General features: G+C 37.3%; 1 protein-coding gene across 4 annotated transcripts; it reads left to right on the forward strand.

Annotated features, from left to right (window-relative positions):
• Positions 1 to 26,242, forward strand: LOC135466326 (phospholipase DDHD1-like). 4 transcript variants are annotated; one of them, XM_064743757.1, is made up of 16 exons: positions 1 to 627; positions 1,043 to 1,204; positions 4,371 to 4,499; positions 7,115 to 7,150; positions 8,184 to 8,207; positions 9,968 to 10,106; positions 12,140 to 12,255; positions 12,492 to 12,598; positions 12,988 to 13,099; positions 13,453 to 13,529; positions 13,908 to 13,975; positions 14,717 to 14,786; positions 19,597 to 19,746; positions 20,062 to 20,341; positions 20,985 to 21,146; positions 21,647 to 26,242. In XM_064743757.1, exons 1-16 carry the CDS (start codon positions 168 to 170, stop codon positions 21,796 to 21,798), a joined length of 2,244 nt encoding a protein of 747 aa, XP_064599827.1. In that variant the 5' UTR covers positions 1 to 167; the 3' UTR covers positions 21,799 to 26,242. The 4 variants fall into 4 exon arrangements, with proteins under 4 accessions (XP_064599827.1, XP_064599828.1, XP_064599829.1 ...); XM_064743758.1 differs by having other exon boundaries at positions 8,193 to 8,207; XM_064743759.1 differs by lacking the exon at positions 8,184 to 8,207.
• The last annotated feature ends 672 nt before the right edge of the window (positions 26,243 to 26,914 follow it).

Genomic DNA, 26,914 nt, shown 5'->3' on the forward strand with positions numbered 1-26,914 from the left:
TGACGAGGAAGTTTAGTAGAACGTCAAGCTGTGAGTGTGAAGCGAAATGTCATTAGATGAGCATACTGTTGCATATAGTTAAAGGTTGTTTCTCTCAGCTGTAACAGTAAGTAGAATTGTAACACGGTGAACACGGTCAAACGTACTGTGGTTTAGAAGAATGAAGAATGGATTTGCCGGCGTCAAGTGACAGTCGTACAAGCGTCAACAACGCGGCCATCCCTTCAGGCGGGGAGAGCCTGTACCCTCAACTAGATGAGTTTGAATTTTTGGAAAATGAGGAAGGCGAGGTGTCAAGATCCAGCAGAAGTAGCTCCCCATCCACAGGCAGCCGGCCCCCGTCCGCCTCACCACCTCCTCCCCATGCGAAAAAATATCTCTACCCTAAAAAGGAATACGTTGAAGAATTAAGACCAGAAGAAATCCGATGGTTTTACCGACAAGAAGGGGATAAAAAATGGACTCCATTTATTGGTTATGATTCATTGAGAATTGAATGCAAATACCGTGAATTTGCATATGGTATCGGTGGGACTAATGATCGTAATGTGGAGATGATTTTGGTAAGAGGAGGGCTTTATGAGTGTGATGTCATCTCCCGCAAATGCTATCCAGTTTACTGGACAGGTACTGACCATCAAATCTTTTGGTATATTGATTGATTTAGATATAACTGTATATTTGCCCAGCTGTGTACACTTAATTGTGACAGTATGTATATAGAATGTGAGAGGGGAAGGGTTAAAGGGGAACATGGAAAGTTAAATTGTATTGTGTTTTCATTGATTCCCAGTAATTGATAGTGTGTGATTGACAGGCAGGTACACCTGCTATGTACAGATAAATTCAGTGACATAACTATCTTTTGTAGTGAACATTTTTGTAATTTGCACATCCATTACAGCCACATTAAATAAACCACTTGTAAGAAAACATATTTTAAGTTTTCCCATAAATTTAAGGGATATTGACTGAAAAAATCTTTAACTTCATGTGGACCAAGTCATAAAATCTTTCTGTCAGTGTTGTATTTTAATTTTAGGTGATGTGACTGAAGTAATGCGAGGGATGTGGTTTTATGATGGCACATGGCAGCCAATAGATGAAGGGCATGCTGTTCAAATAGAAACAGAACATTTGTCACACTTTGTTGGTAAAAAAATTGAAGACTTCCCCACTATTGCTGTTAAAGGCCAAAAGCAAGGTATGTAATTTAGATGTTTGTCTATATCTACATATTTCTTGTTCCAGATAAAGTAGCTGCTTTCATCTTTATATCTGACCCATTTATCATGATACCTAGTCCTGTATACTGTTTAAAGACAAGGTGCCATGTCCAGGGCTCGAAATTAACACTGGTCCCATGGTCCGAGGCCAGTGGATTTTCTGTCAGACCAGTAGAGTTTGCAAAGCACTGGTCCTACGGGCCAGTAGAAACTACAAACACTTTCAATGATAAGTCTTTGTGTTATTTAGAAATCGGGACGTGAATTTTTTTTTTTGCACATTGGCAGCATAAATGTCACTCATACATGGAGTGCGGCTTGCTGAAAAAGAAACAGTCGCCCTTGTAGTGGGGTTCTGTTCCACACTGGTCGCAGTTTGGTACACGGAAACACCCAAGCGGTGTACGAAGAGTTCCGGTCGACATCATTATGAAAAGGAAGTTTCAAGTGCGGAAACTCCTAAGCTATGTATAGGGCGTGTCGGAAAGGTGATCTGACTGGAAGGCGAGTACAGTCGATAAAAAATCAGCATCTCCCATCGTATGTTTATCGTATCACGTACACATGCTGAGTACAAATTATCGATTTGTATGTCTTTAACCACGGCAATAAATCAACAACAACAATGTCGCAATGTGGTGATACTTAGACGAAGCTAAGCCTCCTGAAAAGAAAGCAAGATTAACTGACGATCATTTAAGTAGACTAATGTAGCACAAATGTTGTGTTTTATAACTGTGCATATTTGGAGTGAAAATAAAGGCATCCATTAATTGACACTTCGTGACTGACCAGTCACCGTAGGGTTATCCAGTTAAGCCTGAATGACCAGCAGCTCACTGTCTGCTGTCATAATTGAAGTATAGTGCTTACAGTTACTGCAAATACATTAGCCCTTGTTATGGATTTCTCGTTGTTTTAATTGACTTAGTTTGATTAATTTGTCTTCAGTAAAAGTTATGTGTTAGCACCATAAGTGTTACTTTAAGGTTTCTACTTGTGCTGCACTAAGTGGATTTTACATGCTAAAGATGAAACTTAAGCTGAAATACGGTACTTATGAGCTCATGTAATTTGTAAATGCAAAATTTACAAGTTGTTTTGTTTCAAGCAAGACTTTCACTCTTAACACCCAATGATTAATTTCTAAAGAAATGAGCCGTTTTATTAAAGCGCGGTATCAAGCGTGTCCTTTTCATTTTGTCAGGACCAGTAAACCTATGGTTGGACCAGTAGAACTCTGAGTATACTGGTCCTGCTGGCCAATAAGGCTTTCTACTTAAATTCTAGCCCTGCATGTCATGATCATTTGGCAAAAAGCTGCACATGCAGCTAACTCACTTGATCATATATGCAGGGGCTTTAAGAGGGAGTTAATAAAATGATGTTTCATGTACTTCAGGTACAATATTCCTATTATTATTTTTATTATTATCATTGGTCCTGGTTGTGTCAGATGGCTAGCAAATGCCTCAGCTCGTACTTACAGTATTAATATGTACTGTACTATGTATATGTACTGTGTAGCAACGTTTCTGCATTAGACAGACTAAGCTATGCGGATGTCATCAGTGTGTTTAGTATTCTTGAGTAAAGCATAAAGTGCCAGTCAAGTAAATTATAAATAATAAAGTAAATGTGTTTATGAGTTACTATATGTATGCAATTAAAGGAGAAGAAAACCTAAAAACATGACACTATAGGTTGAAAAGAGCACATTTTTTTCTATCTGGTGGCGCCTGCTGCATAATTTTGTCATCTTTGGTTGCCATACATGTAATGCCTGAAAACGGCAAAGCTGGCTTAAATTGCTGAGTCCATTGCATCCTCCATCTTTAACAGTTTGTAATTTATGCTGGGCGTGTGTTGCCTCTCAGCCAATGACAGTCATTGAAATTGCCGGCTTGTTCATGTAAACTCGGAACCTACGTCGAACATTCCGGTTTCCCAATCGTCAAGCAGAAAACGAACTGTACTGTTTGTTACCTTCTGGGAAGAAGAGTTCTACCAGAAATGTACGAACTGCACTTCGGCGGCAATTCTCCCAACACAGAAGACTTCAGGACTAGTTCTTAGACAAAATGGAGTCGCTCACAGCGGATTTTGGCGCTGACTTTATTTATAATTTATCAACTTGAGGTACATATTAGAATTTTTTTTTTTATGGCATGCACCTGGGAGGAAAAGCATACTCTTTTCAACGGTATTTGATTGGCATTTAAATTTTCTTCTCCTTTAAGGTATCACATGGTTGGAACTGATGGAATGTACCATTCAGTAGGCCAGCATGCACATCACATATACATGTAGCTGTATTTTCATGCTGGTGGTGTGGTGATTAATTAATTGAGAAAGAGCCTTAAAGCAGATCAGTCTTCTGATGTCAGCAACAGTGAAGAAAAATGGATGGAGTAAAAGCTTGTGTGAATGTATTGGTCTATCGTTGGGCTGCACATAGATAGTTTGGTGCCTGTGGGGCTAACTTTAATAACCAGATTGTCCTCCCTCTCTGGTGATCAGCTAATACTTCATGATGCTGGTCATCTCAGATAGGTACATGCATGTAGTACATGACCTTCACTCACCTTCCATCACTGGACAGGAAGTGTAAACATGTGTAAAGTGTGGTGTTACTGTAATAACAGTTGTCATATTAGAAAGATATCTTCAAATTTCAATTGTGTTAAGATTACTGGAAAATGCCTTTTTTTGTACTGAAAATGACATTATAGCAGATTTCATTCTGTAATGTTTTTATCAGTCTGTTTGCTGGCTGTTTCAGGCAGTACAGAATTCACTAACATGTATGACAGGTTTTGTAAGTGTAGAAATCACTAATGTGCCAGTTACCAGAAAGGTGTTAGAAAACTCCTCTCTTTTTTTCAGAGTCTGATATTTATACACAGTATACATTCATCATACATGTTTTAAAGTGGTTGAATGCACAGGAGAAAATCATATCTGTGCCTTGCCCATAACCAGACAGGTGGCCGGGTTACAGAAATAGTGATTTTCAGTTTGGCTTCTTTGTATGTATATTTCTAGGTTCCTTTTATGAAATTTAAAAAAAATCCCAAAAAATTCCTTTCCCTATATATGTGGATTTAAGACACTGATTTATTATGTGCAATTTTTTTTTCACAGTGATACATAACATAAAATTTCGCAATTACTATGTTGACTGGAATGGTGTGGAGGAGATATACATGTTCAGTGAGTCAGCTTCATCCAGACTTGTGAGGCACGTCAGCAAATCTCTTGGATTTCAGAAATGTAAGTAAAAATAAATAGTGTTGATGGGCATAGTCACATTTGGGCATAGTCACATTTGGGCATAGTCACATTTGCTATAAATACGATATGAGACCACTTTATCACTCTAACATGAACAATGATGGAGAAGCCCTGTTAGAGCATCAGAATGTATGTGTTTGTTGGTAGAGGCGGCTCCAAGTATCCAGTGAAATAATCAAGGTGTCCAAAAGTCTGCAGATGTAAACAAACTGTTTTATTTGTGGTCTACATTTTGATTATAATTATTCATTAACAAGCATGCACAGTGCACTGCTCGGTTAATATGACCAGTATTTCTTCAGTGGCATATGTACATGTAAACAATCATGTCAAATCAAGCATATACTATTTAAATGTAGCCAGTATGGCGTTGACCTTTTGTTGGAAGGTACATGAACGCTTGTTCATAGACCCTGAATATACTGTTTCTTTGACACTTTGTTGCTACGTCAACTGTTGTGCCAGCAGAAAATGCATTTTTCTGGCCATATGAACTTTTTTGTAGCACAGTTCCTTCAAAAGTTTATTTTTGTGTGTAAAATGATTGAGAAAGAATTTGATGTACATAAATTTGTGTTGTAATATATATAATATGTAGCATTATTAGATGCTTTATCTGGAATACTGAAAATCCCAAAGCATGACATGCACAGATCATGTCATTCACTTGAGACAGATATTGTTTTGTACATGCCATTGTGTTAATAACTTGTGAAGGGAAAGTCCTAGATATGCTACTGTTTGAACCTCATATAGCATATGTTTTTACTATTTAAGTTCTGTACCCTCATTTTGCTTCAAATGCAGTCCATTTGTTCCATTTCAACCTTGGGAATTAGAAAGGGGGAAAAAGATATCAATTTAGAAGAGTTGTAATGTGTTAAGATTAAAAAAAGGAGACTTTTTATCCATTGACTTATGTTTTTTGTCTTCAGTGAGAAATTTTGAAATTGAGACCAGCTTCTGTTCCAGTTTTTAACTCATTTGACATTTAAAGCATATTTCGAGGTAGTGTATGGCAGAGAGTGAGAATTTGGCAAAAAGTGTGTTAGAATTGATTTTCGTGTCTGGTTTTCTAGCTCATTGTTAAATGATGAACTCCTGGAAAAGGTGTGTGAGATGTGTAGAAGGCTGATTGCTGTAATGTACAGAATGGCAAATGTCACATCCCCTTTTACTTTATTATATTCCCCTTCTTAATGAGTGGGGACATATAGCAGTCACTCCATCCATTTGTCTGCCCGTCTGTAAGCCCAAATTGGAGCCTATCTTGACAATTATTAGGTATAGGGTTATCAAAGCACACACAAAGTGTTCAAAATGACCTGAAGTTGTACATGGTCAGGTTATTGTTTCACATTTCGATCTGTTTTAGGACTTGTCTGCCCTTGCACATATTTTGCACTCCATTGGTATTTCAGAGGAAATTTGTGTGAGCTATGTCTTTGCATAGGATTCGCAAAGTCACACAAAGTTTACAAAATGACCTGCAGTTGTGCACCATCTGGTTACTTCTTCACATTTTCATTGAATTTAAGAGCCTTCAACCCTGGTGGATATTTGCAGGGCCATCAGTATTTCAGAGGAAATTTGTGCAAGCCATATCTCGGTTATTATTTGGCATAGGATTTGCAAAGTCACACAAAGTTTACAAAGTGACCTGCAGTTGTGCACCGTCAGGTTACTTTTTCACATTTTTATCGGTTTTAGGAGTTGCCCCTGAGTATATTTTCCAGTCCACTCATTAGAAAATTTGTGCTAGACATATTTTGACTATGATATGGTATCATATGGCATATGTTTCTTAAACACAAGTTGTGCAAGATAACCTGAAATGATGCATTATATTTTTAATATTTTATATTTTTTCCTAATTGTTGTTTGCACTTGCCCATACAGCTTAATATATGTGTATCTTGGGTAAGATATGGCGTACATGTAGGATTCTCAAACTTACACAAGACCCTTTGTGTTCAAGTGGTCTAATCACCAGACGATTGCTGTAGCCTTCCACAGGGCCTCTACGTGGCTGAGAGGTCTAGCTTGCCAGTGCAGCGTAATGACCCAGGAGCCTCTCACCAATGCGGTTGCTGTGAGTTGAAGTCCAGCTTGTGCTGGTTTCCTGTTCAGCCGTACTTAGGAAGGTCTACAGCAACCTGCAGATGGTTGTGGGTTTCCCTGGGCTCTGCTCGGTTTCTTCCCACCATAATCCTGGCCGCTGTCGTATAAGTGAAATATTCTTGAGTAAGGCATAATATACCAATCAAATAAATAAATAAATCAGTCAAACTGTAGCCTTTCACCAATGAGGTAATGAGGCGTCGGATTCTTGAACTCACAAAAAGTGTGGAAAATGATCCAAAATGATGTATGTCTTGCCATGCATTTGTCCATGTTGTTATAGATTCCATACCTCTTTTTTTTTTGTTTTCATTCATTCGGGACTTATGCAGGTTGCGTATTGGCACAAAAGGGCTCTCAGTCTCTTAAAAATATATTAACACTGTGCAGTTGTGCTATATTTATATTTTTCAGTGGGGGAATGGGACATACATCTTTGCAATCTCTGATTGCTTCCTTGTTGTCTATTTCAGGGGCACTACAACCAGTTGATTCAAGGTTTAGATCAAGTAATAAAATCTTTTCCGTAATTTTTAAACAATATTTTGTGTGTATATCCTTATGTATGATTTAATTTTCAGTTAATTTTTTGCTTTTTTGTAACTTTATATAGCTTGCTTGCTTAAGGAACACAGATACATGAGCATTAATGAAAGAAAACAGTAGTATATATATGTAGCTGTGCATACCTGTACACCTTCCAGTGCTACAGGGTAGACCTGTACAACGTTCCATTTGGTTTTCTTGGAGTGTGCAAACTTGCACCTCAGGCACCTTTTTCTTGTCTCCCATGAAAGTACAGGCCAACACAAATTTTGGTGACCTTATCTTCATTCCCTGAGATTGCCGGCCTCAAAGATCGTTGGCCCATGTTAAAACCAAACCTATCCATCATGATGAAATTTTAAATGGGACCAAATACTAATCTTTCATCTTAACATGGGTGACAACGAGCTGACTGCTTATAAGGTCACAGCAATTGTAAAGCGCATATCTGTGCTGTTCTGTACTTTCACAGGAGACATGAAGGAAGTGCCTGAGGTGCGTGTTGGCAGAACTACTACAAGAAAACCAAACAGAATGTTGTATAGCCCTACACTGTAGTATTAGCGAAGGTGTAGAGGAATGTAGAGCTAGTATATACACTGTATGTATGTTTGTACGTTTACAATTTGTATAGATTAAGTAATTTTATACAGCACAATGACTATTGATAGGTTGATTGGAGTTGAAAGTTTCTCCTTTGAGCCTGTACAGATGGGCTATGCAAGAACTATCCTTTCTCAAGTGCTTCATTTTTAAATCCAATTGCAATGTGTTACCATAATGACGGTGTACATGTATTTGTGTTCCTGTTATTTAATGTTAATATACGTTGCTTGTACATTAATAGTTTGTTTATGTCATTCATACATTTAAGATGGGGTTTTTTTCTGAAGTTGTTCATTGTATTTTGTTATTTTATACCGTTTTCTTAATTAAAGTCATGTATATAAATTTTACTGTTTTTTTTTTTTCACAACGTTCATTTATTTTTTCCAGTGGTTCTAGATGCCTTAAATGTGTGTAGGTATAAGTTTATTTTGTTTGAAGACAAATTTCATTTACAGTATATTCTGTTCTTGCATTTTAAAAGTTTTGTATTTTGTGGCATACAGTACGTGTACACGTATGGTATTTGTGCTTGAAATAATGTCCATGCATTTATGGTTTAGTCATATTGGATTATTGTATACCTTTGCAGATTCTTACAAATTTTGCCCTGTTAAATTCACAAAGATAATACATAGCATGTGGGAATTATCCACTGTCTGAGAGCGAGCAGCTGTACATACAAGTGTACCGTTTGCCTAAAAGAACTACATGTATCATGCAGTGTTATAGCCCTGAAACACATGTGAATTGTTGACTTGGAGAATACTGGGCTGCATGTGTACTTTCTATGTATAGGGCTGTCAAGTGTCATGCAGTGTTCATATCAATCTCTCTAGCAACTGTCACTCATCTGGTGACTTTATCTACAAGTACCTCTGCAGATTTATCTTTACGGATCAAGGGATTATTATGTTAAGATTTTCTTAGAGTTAAGTCGTTTCTAAAGCTTATTCACAATGGAACAGAAGGTCAAGATCTCCAAATGGTAACTACGTGTAAATGCCTATGTTACGATATTAGCAAATCGGTAATAAAATTCTTAGTTTAACTGATATTTATTTGATGTGAGAGAATTGTACACATATGTATTACATGTATAATGTAATACAGAGGAGAGTATGTGTAAAGGTTGACCAATGGAAGGAATACACCTTTCTGAACTGTTCATCAAGAACTCCCAATTGACCAGTCATAAGCAGCATTGTTGCAAATGGTCAACCTGATGTCCCACACATTGGTAACAATTGTTCAGTCTTTCACAATTGGAATGGAATGAATAGTAATGTTGTTATGAGAAGTGAGGGGGGGGGGACATCGGGTGTGTTGGATGGATTCAATACATAATGAGTAGGTGTGGTTGGGACTTTGATGTAGTTCGCTGGAGTGTGGGTGTGGTAAGAAGTAGGGTTGTGGGTGGGTGGTGTTGTGGAGGTGGGTGAGTGGGAGGGAGGGTCAGGGCGGTATTACAGTATACATCTGTAGGGATACAAGTTATGTTTCCTGGACATGCTTCAGTCTGTAGTGTCATTTGCTGTATTAATTTGAATGCTACAGTTCATGTGCTACAGTTCATCTATTACACGTTACATGTTTCTTATTACTTGTTACGTTTGTTTTCAGTTTTATACTTGTATTTTCTTTCCAGTTAGTAGTTTTATTATGTTGAAAGTTATATAGTGTTTTACTTTATAATGTGTTTTTTGAAGTTTTGGTTCATATGTAACTTCTAAATGCTCTTTTGCCATGCATTAATTATTGCCTGCTCATCATCTGCCTTCATCTTCAGCACGGACCCTTCACACAGCATTTAAAGTTGAAGTTTTTGGTGTGACTTAATTACCAGATTATCATAAGAACTAATTGTTGTGTTCAGTAAATCATATAACATGCATGGAGATGAATGTAAATCAAACTTGAAAATTTAAAAAAGCTTATTTTAAAGTCAATTGAAATTGGGCATAAAATGGAATGTAAGAGTTCATGGTTTCAAAGACATTTGAAGAAATACCATATACATTATATGTAATTATTAATTCCCCATGCAATACAGATAGTAAAATGATTGATTATGGTTCATTTTGGTATAGTTTGACTTGAGCGTTTGAACTGACAGGCTGTGTTTTAGACTAGCAATGCAGTACATGTTAAAATAACGTTTCATTGTGTTGTAGCTGGGACACGCCTCCAGAGAGGGTATTGTTATGAGGCCATCATGGATGACAAACCAGCAGATATCAACCATCTTGTCTTTGTCATACATGGTATAGGGCAGAAGATGGATACAGGCAGCATAGTTCGCTGCAGCAATGAGTAAGTCACATGATTACATTCTAGCATAGTTAAAAATTGTGTGAATCATTGAATTGTTCATTTCTGTTAACTTTAACATCATAACCCTGTTGTTGACATGAATAATAGGCAGAAACAAGTAGGTAATTTTGTTTGGACCAGAATTTGAAATTTCATTCACTTAAAATTGAGAACACAATTGTTAAAACAAGGAAAGGAAATCTCTGCACTTACAGGTTATGGAACAGTAAGTCAGGCATTGTATTGCAGTCCTGTATTTTGACAAAACTTTTATACTTGGCCCCAGATTTAGATCCTCAAGCTGTTCGTATTGTATTTCACCAGAAGTTTGGTTTGTAAAAATGTACTTTCAGTAGCACATAAAAGCCTTAAAACGATACTTTTTGTGCCAGCACTTAAAGAGGCTATAACTGGCAAAATGTCAATCAGCACAAATCCAGTTGAATTTTGGCTGTTCCATTAGAATAGCCCAAATGTTAGCCTTGTCTGTGCATGTGATTATGTTCAATATCGGTAATAAACTTGTGTAAAATGGGGTAATAAGGGATGGTTTTCAGTCTTATCAGATGATTTCTCTGTATCTAATACTAAAGATGAATAAAAACACATGACATTTTGTGACTGTGTGGTCAGCCTTACCAATACCTGTCACCATTATCAGATTTCAATGGTCATTTTTCAAATTTTTTTCCCACTGTCCCTTATTACCCCAGTGGTGGGGTTATGAGGGACAATCATTAGATTATTCTGTTTTCTCTCTTGTCTTTTTATAACCATTTATAGTCATTTTTAGCGATGAGTTTTTAGTTTATGCATTCGTTTTGAATAAGGTGGGAAAAAGAGTGATATAGATAGAAAAGATAAAAAAATGTAAAATTCAGTTTAAATATAAAGAATTAAACCTTAAAAAAATGTTACACAACAATATGTCAGTTTCTTTTGATGGTAGTAGAGCTTTTTTTCATACAATGGATTTGCTGCTTGGCTATATTTTCACACTTTAAAACATTGCTATTTTTAGCTTCAAACCTGTGTTTGTAAATCTGTTGGCTTCTCCACCTTTCCTTTCCATTGGATATCTCCACAAATTGGTCTTTTGACCAATATTCCCTTTACTTTAAAAGCTATGGCAAGAGCTTTGCCTGTGGTCATTTGTTTTCTGTAGTGGTGAATAACCACATTTTCTATGGGAAAGGCAACAGTCCATTGCAGCCAGAGATCTGCAGGACATTTTTTTAGAGTTTCAGTGACAGGTTCGTTTACAGTTAGAAATACATTGGTGTTATTTATTACCCCACATTTCTAAGCAATTTCACCTTAAAGCTGTAAACAGACACAAATGAGTACAGTAAATATAGACATTGTTTTGCTGAATTCTTGCCCAATAACCTTTGTTCATGTGGGAATATGAGTTCACCTGTTAGGTATCCTGCTATGATGTACAAATGCAAAGTTTTGGACGCGTTCATTTTTTCACAAGATCAGCCAAAATTTTCTGAAGGATGAGTATCCGCTAGAAACAAATGAAGAAAAATCTGCTTATCGTGATTTTGTCCAGAAAAGATATAGAGTTCCTAAAATTTACATAGCCGCACACTTTATAACTTTTACAAAATCATTGTGACATTATACATAGAGGTATGAGTTTGATATTTACTTAAAGACAGTAATTTAATCTAGGTAGATAATGAAAATTTGATTTCATTAGCAAATGCACATTTTTTTCCCAAAATATCTGGCACACTAAGTTTTCTAACAAGAAAATGGTCGGATGTCACAAAAGAAAGCTCTTATTGTCCAGTAGGGTTTGTGAAGCAGTCAAAATAAAGCAAGTGTCACTTTGACAATTTGACAATTTCTCACTAAAGATCAGTATTTGGTTTGATTAGAAAAACTCATTATATTTCAAGTTTCCATCCTTTTTTTAGACATCAGAAAAGAGGTTAATGCACAACTCATATCTGATGGTTTAACTCTGTATGGAGATACACATGTAGACAGAGGTTACAAACTTGTCTAAAATGTCTTTTCAGTTTAAGAGATGCGACAAATAAACAAAAAATGAAACTTTATCCAAAGTTTGACCAAACAAACAAAAGAGCCGAGTTTCTTCCAGTTGAGTGGAGATCATCACTAACGTTGGATGGAGGTTAGTCAGATGGAATTATTTTTAACTATATAATTACGGTTTTATCATGTTCTATTTATCCAAGCGTGCCTCAAGGCATTTGAAGTTTTGATACCTACCTACAGTATGTAGTGAAAGTATGGGCTAAGTTTTGAAACTCTGAATGATACCAAGTGGAAGTATGGTATTGTATAAAACAGTGTATTTGTCCAGTCATAAAAGAATGTTTTTCCTACAGTCTTGTCTTTTTTATGTAGATATTGTTGAGTCTATCACGCCACAAAAAGTTAGAGGTCTGCGAACCATGTTAAACAGCAGTGCCATGGATATCTTGTATTATACCAGTCCACTCTACAGATCAGAGGTAAGGCTTTTACAGCACTTGTTTAGTTGTCTATTACATGTATGTCAGTTCAAAAACAAATGATATCATAGTTCATTTAAGCGAGGAGTCTGCTGAAAGTTATCAATTTACTTTAATATGGTAATATTGAAACTTCCAGGGTAGTATTTGACAAAATGCATGGTGGAAGTAACTGCTTCGGCATTTCAGTTTGAAATGCTGAACAAAACATTTTACCAATAACACTGCTAGAAACCGGGCAAGGTTAAGTTTAAGTTGATTCTTTTGAACAATTACCAATGCCTTAACACTTAGAGGTGTTAATAGAGGTAAAAATTTTTTTTTTTTAATAGCTATGGTCGGAGCCCTTCATTGACTAAAATCAACGGTTTGCTAAATATTTGTTTTAGATCACTCGTGGTTTGTATGCGGAACTGAACAGATTGTTCAAGATGTTCTGTGAGCGACATCCATACTTTGAGTCCAGCGGTGGGAAAGTTTCAATTGTTGCTCATTCATTAGGTAAAAATATGACACAATTCTTGTTTGTACCATTGTTGTACAACCTAACCGTGATGGTAGGCATGATGTGGAACAGGAGAATGCGGGAGACTCATCATGCTTATGACCAAGAAACATTCTTTATTTCTGTGATGGGAGTATGTACATACACATATATATACAGATAAATGAAATGGATTATATAAAATTATATACAATATAAATAAATTATATACAAATAAATTTTGGATGATTTTCAATCCCTGTAGGGTATTGAATTAGTTAATCTTCACAGACTACATGTACATTTGTAATGAACGCTAAGATGTAATATTTGTGTAGTCCTCAGTGCTGTGTACGGTTTGTACCCTCAGGTGCTGTGATCACCTATGACATTCTCTCAGGCTGGAACCCCATCCGTGTGTATGACCAGTTTCTAACAGATGTTCTTGTAAGTAAAGGCTATATTTGCCATATATGCTATTCTATGTATGTTGCATCTTTCATTGCTGTTATGGATATAGCTTATTATGAATGGAATGAAAGGATAGCCTTAAGTGACCAATACATGGGTTTCTTAATAAAATATGTGTTAATCTTGTTACCTGTTATCAAACATAAACCAACCAAAGCAAATCCATCAAGTTAAAAACCAGGATAAAAAATTATTTGAGGAGGTGAACATGTTGTGTACTAACTGATTTGTTGAGGGACACAGTCAATGTTGTTGTCCTCCAACTCCCTGACGCACCACTCCCCACCCCACACCCCAATACCCTCCAACATGATAGATTAAGAGATTGAATACTCGTAAACTTCTTGGTTACAGGATGAAAAGTCCAAATATGCCCGTGGTTCTTCAGAAATGATGGCAGAGGTAGACAAGGCCAAAGCCAGGTATGAAGACTTCACGTTGTTTTTATTTATTCTCACCCAACGTAATTATGTTTTTTTTTATTTCAACAAATTTGAATGTCCTTTTGTAGGAATTTGTAATTTATGTCTGTACGTTGAGATGTAGTGTTATGTGATGTATGAAAATTACTTATATTTGATGTAGAAACATAGCCAGCCCTATACGCAAGCATGCTTGGTTGTCAGTGTGCTGTCCTTAATATAAAAGCCTTGTCCACTCCATGACATCATTGTCTGTAATCTGTTCAGTTCTACGCACGGTGTATGTCAGTTTTGTGATATGCTCTGCCTGGCAATTAAGCATGCACTGAGCTGAAACTACTCCTTGTACATGACACTTATATGGAGCCCTATTCAGATAAAGCCAAAGGTGTGGCCGGCTGAGTATTGCCAAGCGAACATCCACGGAACATCTACAACATTTACACACTGTCAGACATGGCTGATGAGTTGTGTTAGTCCTTTTACACAAGGAAGTTCTGGCACAGTGCATGTTTGCAGAGTGAAGCACATGACTAAACAGTAGAAATGGACAGGAATTATGGACAACCACATCATACAGTGAATAACGACAGTGTGTTGAGGACAGCACACTGATAACTGAGGAGTACAGGGTAAGCCAATACTTACATACAGGGCTATGTTTCTACATAAACATAGCCATATATATACATACATGTGCATGTATGTCTGTTTGGCCTTATGGTTTTGTTGTTGTTGTAGGGTGGAAGAGCTGGAGGCTTTGCTGACCGCCTTACATGACAGACAGCAGAAAGCTAATCTAGCATTTCAGGTAAGTTCCGAAAAGGTTTTGAAAAGATGTTATTCTGCTTAATTCCATACTTGTTTTAGATATAGAGGCATTGAGCCAGAGTTATGTACAGTATTGTTGAAATTCATGTACTTACATGTAGTGCATAGAATAGTATCATTTCAGACATGTCATGCAAGGACTCATTTGCTGGTGTTTACAACAGATCTGCTCAAAAACATAAGAGAGTGATTTGATGTGGCAAAAATTATTGATTATCAGATATGCAGGACATGGCATTGTGCATACTGTTTTAAATCAAAAAATTGTTTTAGATATTGGAAAACTTGTTTTGTGGCTTCTTTGACATGGGGTTACTTTCATTTTATTTATTTGATTGGAGTTCTATGCTGTATTGAAGATTATTTCACTTATATGACAATGACCTGCATTATAGTTTTCGAAAACCGAGCAGAGACCGGGGAAGCCCAGAACTCTCGCACTTTGCTGACCAACCTTCTCATGTACGATTGAAGAAGAAGCCAGCATGAGCTGGACTTGAACTCACAGCAGCCAAATTAGTGAGAGGCTCCTGGGTCATTATTTGGGCTGTAATAGCATGCTAACCACTGGCATTACCTTCAGTTATGAATTAGATGCTGATATGGATTTACTTTGTATGTACTTGCTATTTAAGTGATGGTAACAATGCTCGAGTTCTCATCCTCTTTTGTTCTTTTTTTTTGTAGCGAAATCTAGTTAATACTAGTTTCCCCAGTAAGGTATATGATTTAGGTGTTTGGCTGGCGTTGGCTGTCTAACAGGTGTGTGGGTGTACCTGGTGTAGGGGGCTGTGTCTTAATAGCCATCTCTGTGGTCAACAAGCACTGTACAGATTGTCACCAACATAGCAGATTTACTTATACATGCATCTTTATAGATATTGACACAAGTAGTCTCTAGTTTAACCTACCCATTGCTGGCCTTTTCTGACGGACCATACATGTTCCTGGCATATTAAATCAAATTATGTTAAAAGTGATAATTTATTAGTAATAAACTGGAATTACCTCCTGCTTTTTGCTGCCCAAAGATATATATGTATATATGTATTTAGCTAACTTTATTTTCTCAAGGTTTACAATATGACAAGCACTTGCTCTGCCAGTTACAATAGCTGTTGAGTCAGTGCTACAGAAAGGTACACACAGTTTCTCATCATTCCCAGCCTGAACATAGGATACTCTAATTTGCTTAGAGTGTCATTGAGCTGTGGGGGTTACGTTTTGAGTCTGGGAAGTGAGAAATAAGTCACTTCATTTTGGAACCACTGCCAAAAATCTGCATGGTGGAATTTCGTTTTGGAAATGTGAAACCTAGATGCCAAGATTTGCTTGTGCCTTCTGTATGCATAACTACAATGTACATTAACATTGGCCTAGTTACTTCTCAAAATGTCTCAAAATGTAGTATTAAAGGGTGTAACCTTTATAATAGACAAAGTAGTACATTACAAATACATGTTAACCTTTAACAATGATAACATCAACTAAACTGTTAACAGACAAGTTTATTTAACATAATATTATATATGTACCTATAAGGGCAATGTATGTATTGAGAATTAAACTGACATTGTACACTGTACAACATCTTTACACCTGTTTTTGTGTAGCGGACTATTTACATTATGAAAAGGACAGTCTTTGATGTGGGCCGTCATATTGTAGCTGTCCAATATGCATGAACCACATGTAGCTGAATAAGTCTTATATGTGTAGGTTAGCCAGGACGTCAGCTGGCTAAATTCTATTTTTTTTTTTTTGGCTTACAGAAATAATACCAGTCAAGTTTACATGTGTGTGTGAAGTAAAACTCTTTGGCCTGCTTCACCAAGCCCATGTGACTTTCATGGTAACAAGTACTGTACATGTAGGTATGATGTAACCATGGTAACTGTGTACATTCTGTGAACCACACCCAAGGTTCCAGACTAAGTGCTTCTGCCAATCCAGTTACGATGTATTTGTGAATGATCAGTGGTCTTAAATTCAACAGGTTCAGACATTAAGCCAAAAAAATTCTTGTTCCAATAACTGAACATCGGTGGGAAATGAGACGATAATGCTTTGTGTCAAAAATGGTCTGCTTTCAGCTCGTATAGATGTAGCTTTTGTCATATCCTGAGCGTCGACATTGGTGTCCAATAACAGGGAAAGCAGTGCTATCTAAAATGTTCGGAGTGGTATGTTAAAAAGTCTTGCAGGTATTGAGATCAGGGTTTCACACATGTAGAGCACAGTAACAGGAAGGGGATGTTCAATCATTAATATGGTGTGTGCATATTAAATATCGTCAGTTACCAAATTCCTGTCTTAGTGTATCGTGTGTTAGAATCAAAGTTAAAAACAAAATGTTAGGGTTGGTGTCTCAAAAAGTACAGCATGTATTGACCTGAAGGTTTACTTGCATATAAAGCACAATGACACTAGGGTGATTTTCTATCGCTGATGCTCTGTAACCATATCAATTACCATCAATTACCAAGTTCACGATTTCGGTACTCTATGCATTGAGCTGCAGTTTTGCATTCATGTGTCCCCTACAGGCAAGCTCTTTGGTAGCTTTGCTACCAAATCTATGTTATATTTTGTATTAAGACATCTTTGTGTGGTAAAAATGTATGCTTTGTGTGGCATAGTTTCAGGTCTGTGTATCATTGCCCATCACAGATGTCTCATTGCCTGTGGACGTTGTCACTTTTAGCATGTGCCATTATTTCAGATGATGATAGGCCCAGGAAAGTTTTGGATGGAAATCAGATTTTAAGCTTTTATGCTCCCATGGATCTAATCTCATGGAAATTTTCCACTAAGCACACCCTGAGGCATCCAAGTGATGATCTTAAAAGATTAGACTCAAAAGGGGTTAATGTTGAGTTTTGAACTGTTTAAAAGCTCCTTTCTTTGGAGTTCAACTAAGCTGCCCCTCAGAGTTTAAACAAAAAGTGGTATTGCCTTGTTGGGTCATAAAGGAGTTACATGCACATGCATCTGTGGTAGACATGCCTTAGTGCTTTGAACAAGATTGTGGTAAAACATTACGATAATTTTTTCACAAAGGCTAACTTCATAGTTTCCACAAGCAAAACCTTAAAAATGTAAAATGAACTCAGCACTGTGGCTTAATTTAGGACAGTTTAATCTTTCAGATTCTTCCTGGTTTTTACTGGTTGTTCTCTACAATCAGTAAAAGCTCTAAGGTATGGTAGTCTGCATGTGATTTTGCTGTGCTTCAGCATTGCTTTCATGCACTCTTGGATGTTCTCTTTGAGCAGGCTGCATTCAGTTTCGTTTTTACAAATTTGCATGGTAAATTGAGGACGGGGGAAAGTTTGTTGTAAGTGTCTGACGTTTCCACACTGAAGCTGATTGTGAACTTGGTGATGAAGCCTGTGTGTGGTGTCCCATGGTGATGGTACATGTACCTGTGGAATTGTAGGTGTGAGATACAGTAGTATAAGGCTTTTCCCAGAACAGACCATCTTATAAAGCTGGTGCAGCATTAATACTGTAGAAGAAAAATATTTTTTAATATTATTTTAATGTAAGTTCTTCACAACATTACCTTCCACTAGCTTTGTAAGATGGATATGGCCATTGACCCTAGTTGAGATAGACATTGTTTCACATTTCTACAAATGCTTTTTTCCTGAGAGCCTTTATCATGATTGTGATACACATACATGTACATGCTTGTATCCCATGCACATGATCCTATGTGCCACTGCTGAAGAAAGTGCTATGAAAGTGCTTCGCCACTGCTGAAGAAAGTGCTATGAAAGTGCTACAAACATGTACATGTACTGTCCTGACATCCTGTCCCTGCAGAAGTTCCCCTGTCATATTGAACAAAGACACATGTATGTGATAGATACCTGCTGATATCCTGCCATCCTTGAACCTGCATTATAAATAAAATGCAATGTACGGTCATCCTAGCCCTGCTGTGGAGAGTGTGGCAATTCTCTTGATAAGCATACCACCATCCTTTCATGGCTAAGGAACACATGTCATACATGGAATTCTGAACTTACGTGTACATCCTGTAAACACTTTGTGAAAGCTTAGAACTACGTGTACATCCTATAAACACTTTGTGAAAGCTGAGAACTACATGTACATCCTGTAAAACACTTTGTGAAAGCTGAGAACTACATGTACATCCTGTAAACACTTTGTGAAACCTGAGAACTATATGTACATCCTGTAAACACTTTGTGAAAGCTGAGAACTACATGTACATCCTGTAAACACTTTGTGAAAGCTGAGAACTACGTGTACATCCTGTAAACACTTTGTAAAAGCTGAGAACTACATGTACATCCTGTAAACACTTTGTGAAAGCTGAGAACTATATGTACATCCTGTAAACACTTTGTGAAAGCTGAGAACTACATGTACATCCTGTAAACACTTTGTGAAAAATTTGTGGAGAACTACATGTACATCTAAGCTACATTATGAGATTAAGACTACTTCTGCATGTTTTCTCATGTTTTTTGCATCATTAGTTGATGTATTTACCACAGCGTTCAAGAATGTGAAGGTTTTGCTTGAAAAGGAAATATATGTGTAGTTGCTTTTGGACCAGTGAAGGATTTTTGCCGTTCGAAGTCCTCATAAACATAAATACATACATATACAGTGAAGTCAGTGACCAACAAGTTTCTCCTGTGGCATCTACAGTGATGGATCCATTCGTTCTGTCATACAACTTCATACTGCAGACTCTTGATTGGGTTCATCAGCTAACTTGTCAGATACAAGCTAATGATGTTCATGTATTTCAGATTGAGAACTTGTTCTGCCTGGGTTCCCCACTGGCTGTCTTCCTGGCCCTGAGAGGGATGAGGCCTCATGGGAAGGCTTCCCAAGAGATCCTCCTGCCCAAGAGCAAGTGTCAGCGCATCTTCAACATCTACCATCCTGCTGATCCTGTTGTAAGTTGACTCAGACTTCATGATTCCAATCTACTGATCAAGAGTCCAGAGGACATTGTAATAAATAAATAAAGGATAAAAAGTAAATTAAGTGAAAAAAAAGGGATCCGCAAGAAAAAAAACACCCTATATGTCCTGCTGACTGTATAACATCTGAATTTACTGAAAACAAAAACACTGTGTTTTATCAGGGCCTCAGTGGAATCAGACTTTGTGTTGTTACATATAGGCTCAGTTGTTTACTTTATAGTGCTTTGATTTACTTTTCTAATCTGTTATGTACTCTTTCCCTCTCGTTTATTGTTTCTCCTGCAGGCCTATCGCTTAGAGCCGCTAGTTATGAAGCACTACTACAGCATCTTACCAGTGCAAGTGCACCGGTGTGATCAGACAAAGCGTGTGGCATACACGAGCCTGCGTGCCAAAGCCTTCACCGTGCCCAAATCCAAACCTGATGAGAAGACCATTAAGACAACAGAGCTTACTACTGATGAGACGATAGACTTAATTGAGACAGGAAACAAGGAGAATGCAGATGTGATGGTTGTGGAGACAACTCAGACCACACAAACCACACAACAGAAATTCTCCTTCTGTGAGTACATGCTCCTGACCATTTCCCGAAAATATCACAGGAAACATAAATCCCTTGGTTCAAAGTGTCATTGTTCGTAGATCAGTCCCTGAGACCTGTTTGACTGACATACGTCTATTTATCATCTGTTACAGTGTGGTTAAGAGTGTTTTGTACCAGCCTCTATTGCACCTCATCCACTTCAGTAACATCTTCACAGCCACTAGTATACTATAATCCTCCCACCATAATGCTGGCCACAGATGTATAAGAGAAATATTCTCGAGTATGGCGTAGAACACCAAATAAATAAATAAAAATACTGTAATATACTTCCCTTCCATTAGAATGGAGTGTGATCTTTGTGCAGAAGTTAACGCCATCAAAGGAGTAAACATTTCACTTCTTTATTGTCCAGGTCTAGTACATGCTAGCAGGTAATTCTCATAGCTCTGTATTAAGCAATGATGATTTCAAGTGTAATGATATTAGTATCATTTGTCATTGGTTAAACATGAAGTGGTCCCTGAATCACAACATTCTGTTGGATTGATGATTGGAGCAGGTTGATATATTAGATCTTCAAATCAGATGCTTGAAACATCATCTGTAATAAAGTAAGACCTACATTTACATGTATGTTCTTTTAACCTCTATTTCTTAGCTGGTATGTGGTCACGCTTTGGGAAAAAATCGTCAGAGCCTGTTAGCTCTGAGTTGAAGGTCATACAGAAGTGGGACAAGGAGGCGGAGGTGAAAGCTATGGAGCTGGAGGCTGAGCCTGTCAAAATGACAGCCAAGGCTGGAGATGAGATTGATGCCACAGGTATGTAAATTTGCTACCCCGGTATTTTCCACCTACAGTAATTCTTCCATTCACACTTTGTGCAGCAAAAGACGTTAGACGTACATTTGTCTCATTTAATAGAGGAAAACATTTTTATGCGATGGTACAGCGTACTCAGAGGCGTTTTGTCACGACGTTTGGCGAAACTCTGTGGTTTACCTTGACTCTGCCTCGTTTTCACTACTTCCAGACCTGTGTGGACTTGCATAGAGCATGTAGCGGAAATTATCTTTTCTAAAGAGTGGTAGTATACAGATTATAAACAGATATTGAAGAGGTGAAGATATCTATGGATAACCTGTATATATGTATATATTTCATTCAACAAGGAAATACAACTTCAACAAGTAGAAGTAAGATTTGAAACCCCAGTTGAGTATCCAACTGAATGAGCTACATATGTTTGACCTATGCAATTAGAGCCAAATCTAAGAGATAATCAAGCCTCAGTTTTGTGGTTTTCTCATGTATGTTGACAGAACTGGAATATCGTCTGGACTATCAGCTGAGGGAAAGTAACTTTGAGAACAGCTACATCTCTGCCATCACCTCACACACCGCTTACTGGAGCAACAACGACGTCGCTCTGTTCATCCTCACTCACTTACACCCGGAGCTACAGGAAAGCTGACCCTTTGTCAAACAGCCCTGTAAGAACCTGCTCTCCATCCAAAACTCAGCTTCAACCAACCTTTACAACCATTCAGAGCCATTCAAAAGTTGTAGTTGTATAACCCTCCAGAACTGTACTTCACCCTGAATTGCCCCCCAAATCTTTCACCCTTTTCTAATGCCATACTTGGAAAGTCTCCTTTGTGGTTAACTCCAACCTTCCAAAACTCCAATTCTCCTAGCCAGTTCTCAAAGCTCTCCAAGCCATACCTTCCATCAGCCAGCCCAAGACTTCAAGAGTCTTTGTCAGCACACCCTAGGCATCCTTTGTCTGCCAAATTCTAATTGCTCAGACTTCAGTGGCATTCTGAGAGTTAACTCTGCCATATATTTATCTGTGTAATACATGTCTCCTTGAGAAGTTCACTCTTAATGACTGAAATAATAACATGTTATGTTATAGAGTGCATTTGTGTCCCATTTTGACTGCCTTGATGTTCACACACCACTGTGTTCATGAAGACAATATGTCTTCCTTTGTACATAAATTCTAGCGTTGTTGTTGTTCAGTTAGAATTTGAAGCCCCAAACATTGACTTCATTTACCGTTGGTGCATAATTGTTTTGCTTGTTAAAGCATTTTTTGAAATATTAGTTATGCAGCTATAAACCCAATAGTCTTTAACTTTTACCACCTTTTTTAATCTTAGACTTGGCTTATTTTTGGCGCTTGTAATTATGTTAAAATGATCGTGCTCCTTTAATAATTGTATATAATGTACAGTTACCTTGTTAAGTTTTTGACCTCTGGAGCGCTAAGCACAAATGCCTTTTACATTATTGCTGCACTGTATATGGATGTATATGTTGTACAGATGAAGTCATTTAATGATTTGTCAGGTGCTGTTTTGAATACAACCTATTAGTTAATACATTTTTGATGCATAATTTCTTATCACCACCAGGTCTTCCTTATGTAACATTATTTCACAGATTTATTTAATTCTATATTATGTGCTCAGTGGTTGTGCAATGCTAATATTAAAGTATCATTTTCACACAGAACTTCTTGAAGTGCACATGATACGAATATGAAATATGATGTCTTTTTGCCGAGTATTTGTTATTGCTCTCAAATTGTCATGGAGCTATTTTATTTAAACACCCCGGCATTATCAAACTGATCAATACGTTTTCAGTGACGATTGTGTAACATTGCTCTTAAAACATTTTTAACAATAACATTTGAGCTTGTGTCCAAGCAGGCTGTGATTTCTTCGCTGATCAGACCTACTAAGGAATGTCAACGTCTTTCAGCTGTGGGTGATTGATTTAAAAGGAAACGCAACACTATACCAAAGTTATCGATAAAGTATCGCAAAAGAAGTTTTAAAGCCATAGTTTTTTTTTTTAGTTTTGTGATGTTACGCAACCGAGATATCGCAGCTCAAAACAAGCAAAATTGCGTTCATCGAGTCAGTCGAAAGCGCTGCCATGTTGTCAGTTTTAACCAATCAATCGCGACTAATTTCTACAACCCGAGGATGCATCTGTTTCCGTATACGTCACCCCAACCCAGTTTTGAAAATAACCAGATGGCTATTGGGTACGGATGACGCGACATCGTCTTTGTGGTTGCTCTAAAGCATTCCATTGCCTTGTAAGAATTCAGGATTAAAGTTGATTTGTAGAGTTAGCAAGCACACCATAAAAGAATGTCTAACCATTTAGGTCTGTTTTCACCTCTCTTCGTAAATAACTCCGGTTATTTTGACGGATTTTTGACATCCAATCTTTTAAACACATGTTATTCACTTGATTACTATCACGCGTGCAAGGTGACATCGACATTTTGCAGATGCCACAGCTAGTATGAATTTGTGCTTGTTACCTCAAGTAGGCCCTACAAGGTCATGTGGTCACGTTCATCCTAATCTTAGCGTTCCAAATAGGTAGCCTTTAAAATGTAAGTTTGACAAATCAGAGGTGTAGTAAAGTATGGTCATTTTCGTAGTTAATAGGGGCATACCCTGCTGAGTGAGAATGAAATCTCAGTGCCAAAGCGCCACTTCGGCAGCATTTCAGCCATATCTTCGCGAAGTTCAAATGAGATGAGGGGAAATTCATGGCGCAGGTGTTAAATAAAAGCCACATGTTAAACATGTCTATTGTTCATGTGAGAAGATCATGCATACATTCATCACATGATGTACACAAACTTTTTACCCAGAATACCCCACTACAAAGTTTACATCGCTAACAGTTCATACATGCGTTTTCAGTGTCACAACGATCGAGTTTGAAGTGCATCTCTGCCACTGCTGGTTGTGCTGTAACTAGGCCAGCGGTATTGAATGTAATAACAGTAGCACTACATTTATTCCACAACATGCAACTGAAGGTGCTACCGCCAGGAGATCACATATGATCACGAAGCTGTGTTAAGTCTTGTCCATAAGCGTATTAATACATTTACAAAATGTCCACACCAAAATGCTCATGTATATATGACACCGAATTTTTTTAGTTGACCTGCTTAGAAAATCTTCCATCTTGCATTTACTAGATATGATAATGAGAAAATAATTATATAAATTTCCAAAATCAAATTGATTTGTTTCATCTCTTCAAAGACTAATTTGCATCCTCAAGCTCAACGAAGGTCTAAGCCTACCTCATCACAATCTTGAGATAAACCCCAAGCACGCACTCACTCAATCTTGGGACTGTGGAAGGGTGCACGTGCAAACAAATGTCAACCTACAGGCTGTACTTTCTCACGAAAAATTTGACATTGGTTTGCAAAATTTATTTTTGCAACATTACTACCTAATGTGAATATATTGCATTGAAGACCCAAGTCCGAATATAATTGTTATAAGTGATTATAATTGTTATCAGACCAACTGTTCTTTTTTAATCTACGGTTTTATTTTGCTTTGTAAGGGCCATAGCTAACCGTATAGGATTTTCCAACTGCAGCTGGTTCAGTGGCGAATTTGATTCAGCAGGGTTGTCGGTTGGCTGACAAAGGGCGGTGTTTTGCTTGATTTCCTCTGACGTCTTTAAAAAGTGAAAAAAATATACTCCAGATACATAAATTATATTTCGAAGAATATTTACGCTCTGAATTGCATATGGTTAAGAAAAACAAAACCTCATGAACTTTTAATGACATGCTGTATAAGAGTCTATTTGAAGACCAACCTTGAATTTTGTCCTCAAGTCTTTTTGAGGATATCATTGCTCTGTTGTATTTTTATGGTTTCTTGACCTCTCAGGACATAGGAAATAGTTTTGAATAAATTTTCACTTAGCATTTGGCGACAAGTTTTGGGTTTCTTGCATGTGTTTTTTTGTGATTATGATATAATGAATTGATTCCATGCTTGTGTAAGTAGATGTACATATTTTTTCTCCGTTCCTATTTATAATGGTACAGGTTGCCTATAATATGAAATACATGTATATGCATTTGAAATTTTTCAGAAAGTTTATTTGTTGTAACTCTGCGAATTAAGAAGAAATCATACATACATGACAACCACAAATTTACAAAGATTATTGTGATTCTGGCACACTGCCACCTGCATGTTTCTCCAAAGTTCAAGCTGTTCATTACCTCATCATTTATTTTTTCACTAAAAGTTGGTTTACCCTGGGATATAATATTGTACCCTTGATATACTGCTATGCGTGTTTTCACGAGATATAGGCCTTCACAGTATAGTTGTCTCCCTTCAAGGCACATGGCGAATTATTTTAAAAATGTTCATGAGCTCTTGCACTAATAATAAATCTGGTATAGACTGCAAACTTATCACAAATTATTTGAAAAGATTCTTCCCTTAAGTATTCATAACTAAATCTGTTTTTAAATATGCTGGGCTTGTAAGAGCATCATGGTAGGATAAAGTCAATCTGGTGCCTGGGTATTAATAGGAATACTGTCGTGCGCATGTTTTTCTTTCATTATTTTTAAAGATCCTGAACTGTAATATGGATTCCACGATAGCACAGTGGTAATATAATGCAGAAAGAGTATTTTATTTTACACAAATACACTGCATTGCCATAGATTTTATTAAAGTCTTTTTTCCATTGTATAATTTGGACGAAAACCTAGTGTTTGGAAGAGCCATATTAGTTTTCATAGCAATTGGATAAATTTTTTTGATTGATGTTTCATTGTGTATAACTGTGTTGAAAGTTTCGCTTTTGTAATTTTGTCCCTTTGCCTTTGTCGCCAATGGGGAGAGATTAAAGTGAAAGGCGCTGTTATGGGGATCTGGGCAAACTGTCTTAGAATAAAGAAGATAAAGATTAAACCTGCAGTACATCTATTAAAATTGTTAAATGTTCAAGAGAACTAACAATATAGAGGGTGAGATTATGGACCACGAAACTTGCTGGCATGCAGCTGCAGGCTTGGACCTTACCACAAGGCACAAGAGAAAAAACAAAAATAACGACAAATATCCAATAAACTTTATCTCAATCCAGACTTTGATTCTTTGTTCTTTTTCATAAAATAAAAAAATAAAGATCTCGCGTGTTGTAGATTTATTATTTTTTTTTTTCATTGGTGTTACACCATACTCAAGAATATTTCACTGACACGACTGTGTCCCGCATTATAGTGGAAGGAAACTGGGCAGAGCTCAGAGGGGGACCCATGACCACCCAAAGGTTGCTGTAAGACCTTGCCACGCACGGCCGGAGAGGAAACCAACATAAGCTTGACTTGAATTCACGGCAACCACAGTGGTGAGAGGCTTCTTTGTCATTCTGCTGGGCTAGCACGCTAACCAAAAGACCACAGGCCACGGTTTCGCAGAGGAAAACATTAAGAGTAATGAAATAGATATTATATTACATTAATGCATGGGTTCAGCGGAGAAACCGACGTAAGTTTCACACACGCAACAGGCTGGAATAATCAGTATTCAAGAAACCGAATGATTCAATCTGGCAATGTAATAAATTCGGGTTTAATGCGATACTCCTTTTAAGATAGGCAGATTCTCAAATTTCATCGAGGCCTTAGTGGTAATAGGCAGTCGACGGTGTCCTCTGCAGTGTGTGGTTTAACACATTGAGGACAATTTTCCTTACCCTAACCTCTAAGCTCTGAG

The sequence above is a fragment of the Liolophura sinensis genome, chromosome 6, assembly GCF_032854445.1.
Source record: "Liolophura sinensis isolate JHLJ2023 chromosome 6, CUHK_Ljap_v2, whole genome shotgun sequence".
Lineage (NCBI taxonomy): Eukaryota > Metazoa > Mollusca > Polyplacophora > Chitonida > Chitonidae > Liolophura > Liolophura sinensis.

Coding starts and splice junctions, on each gene's coding strand:
- LOC135466326 (XM_064743757.1), top strand. CDS start 168: ATGGATTTGCCGGCGTCAAGTGACAGTCGTACAAGCGTCAACAACGCG. Junction 628..1,042: donor CTATCCAGTTTACTGGACAG/GTACTGACCATC, acceptor TTTTAATTTTAG/GTGATGTGACTGAAGTAATG. Junction 8,208..9,967: donor TCTAGATGCCTTAAATGTGT/GTAGGTATAAGT, acceptor ATTGTGTTGTAG/CTGGGACACGCCTCCAGAGA.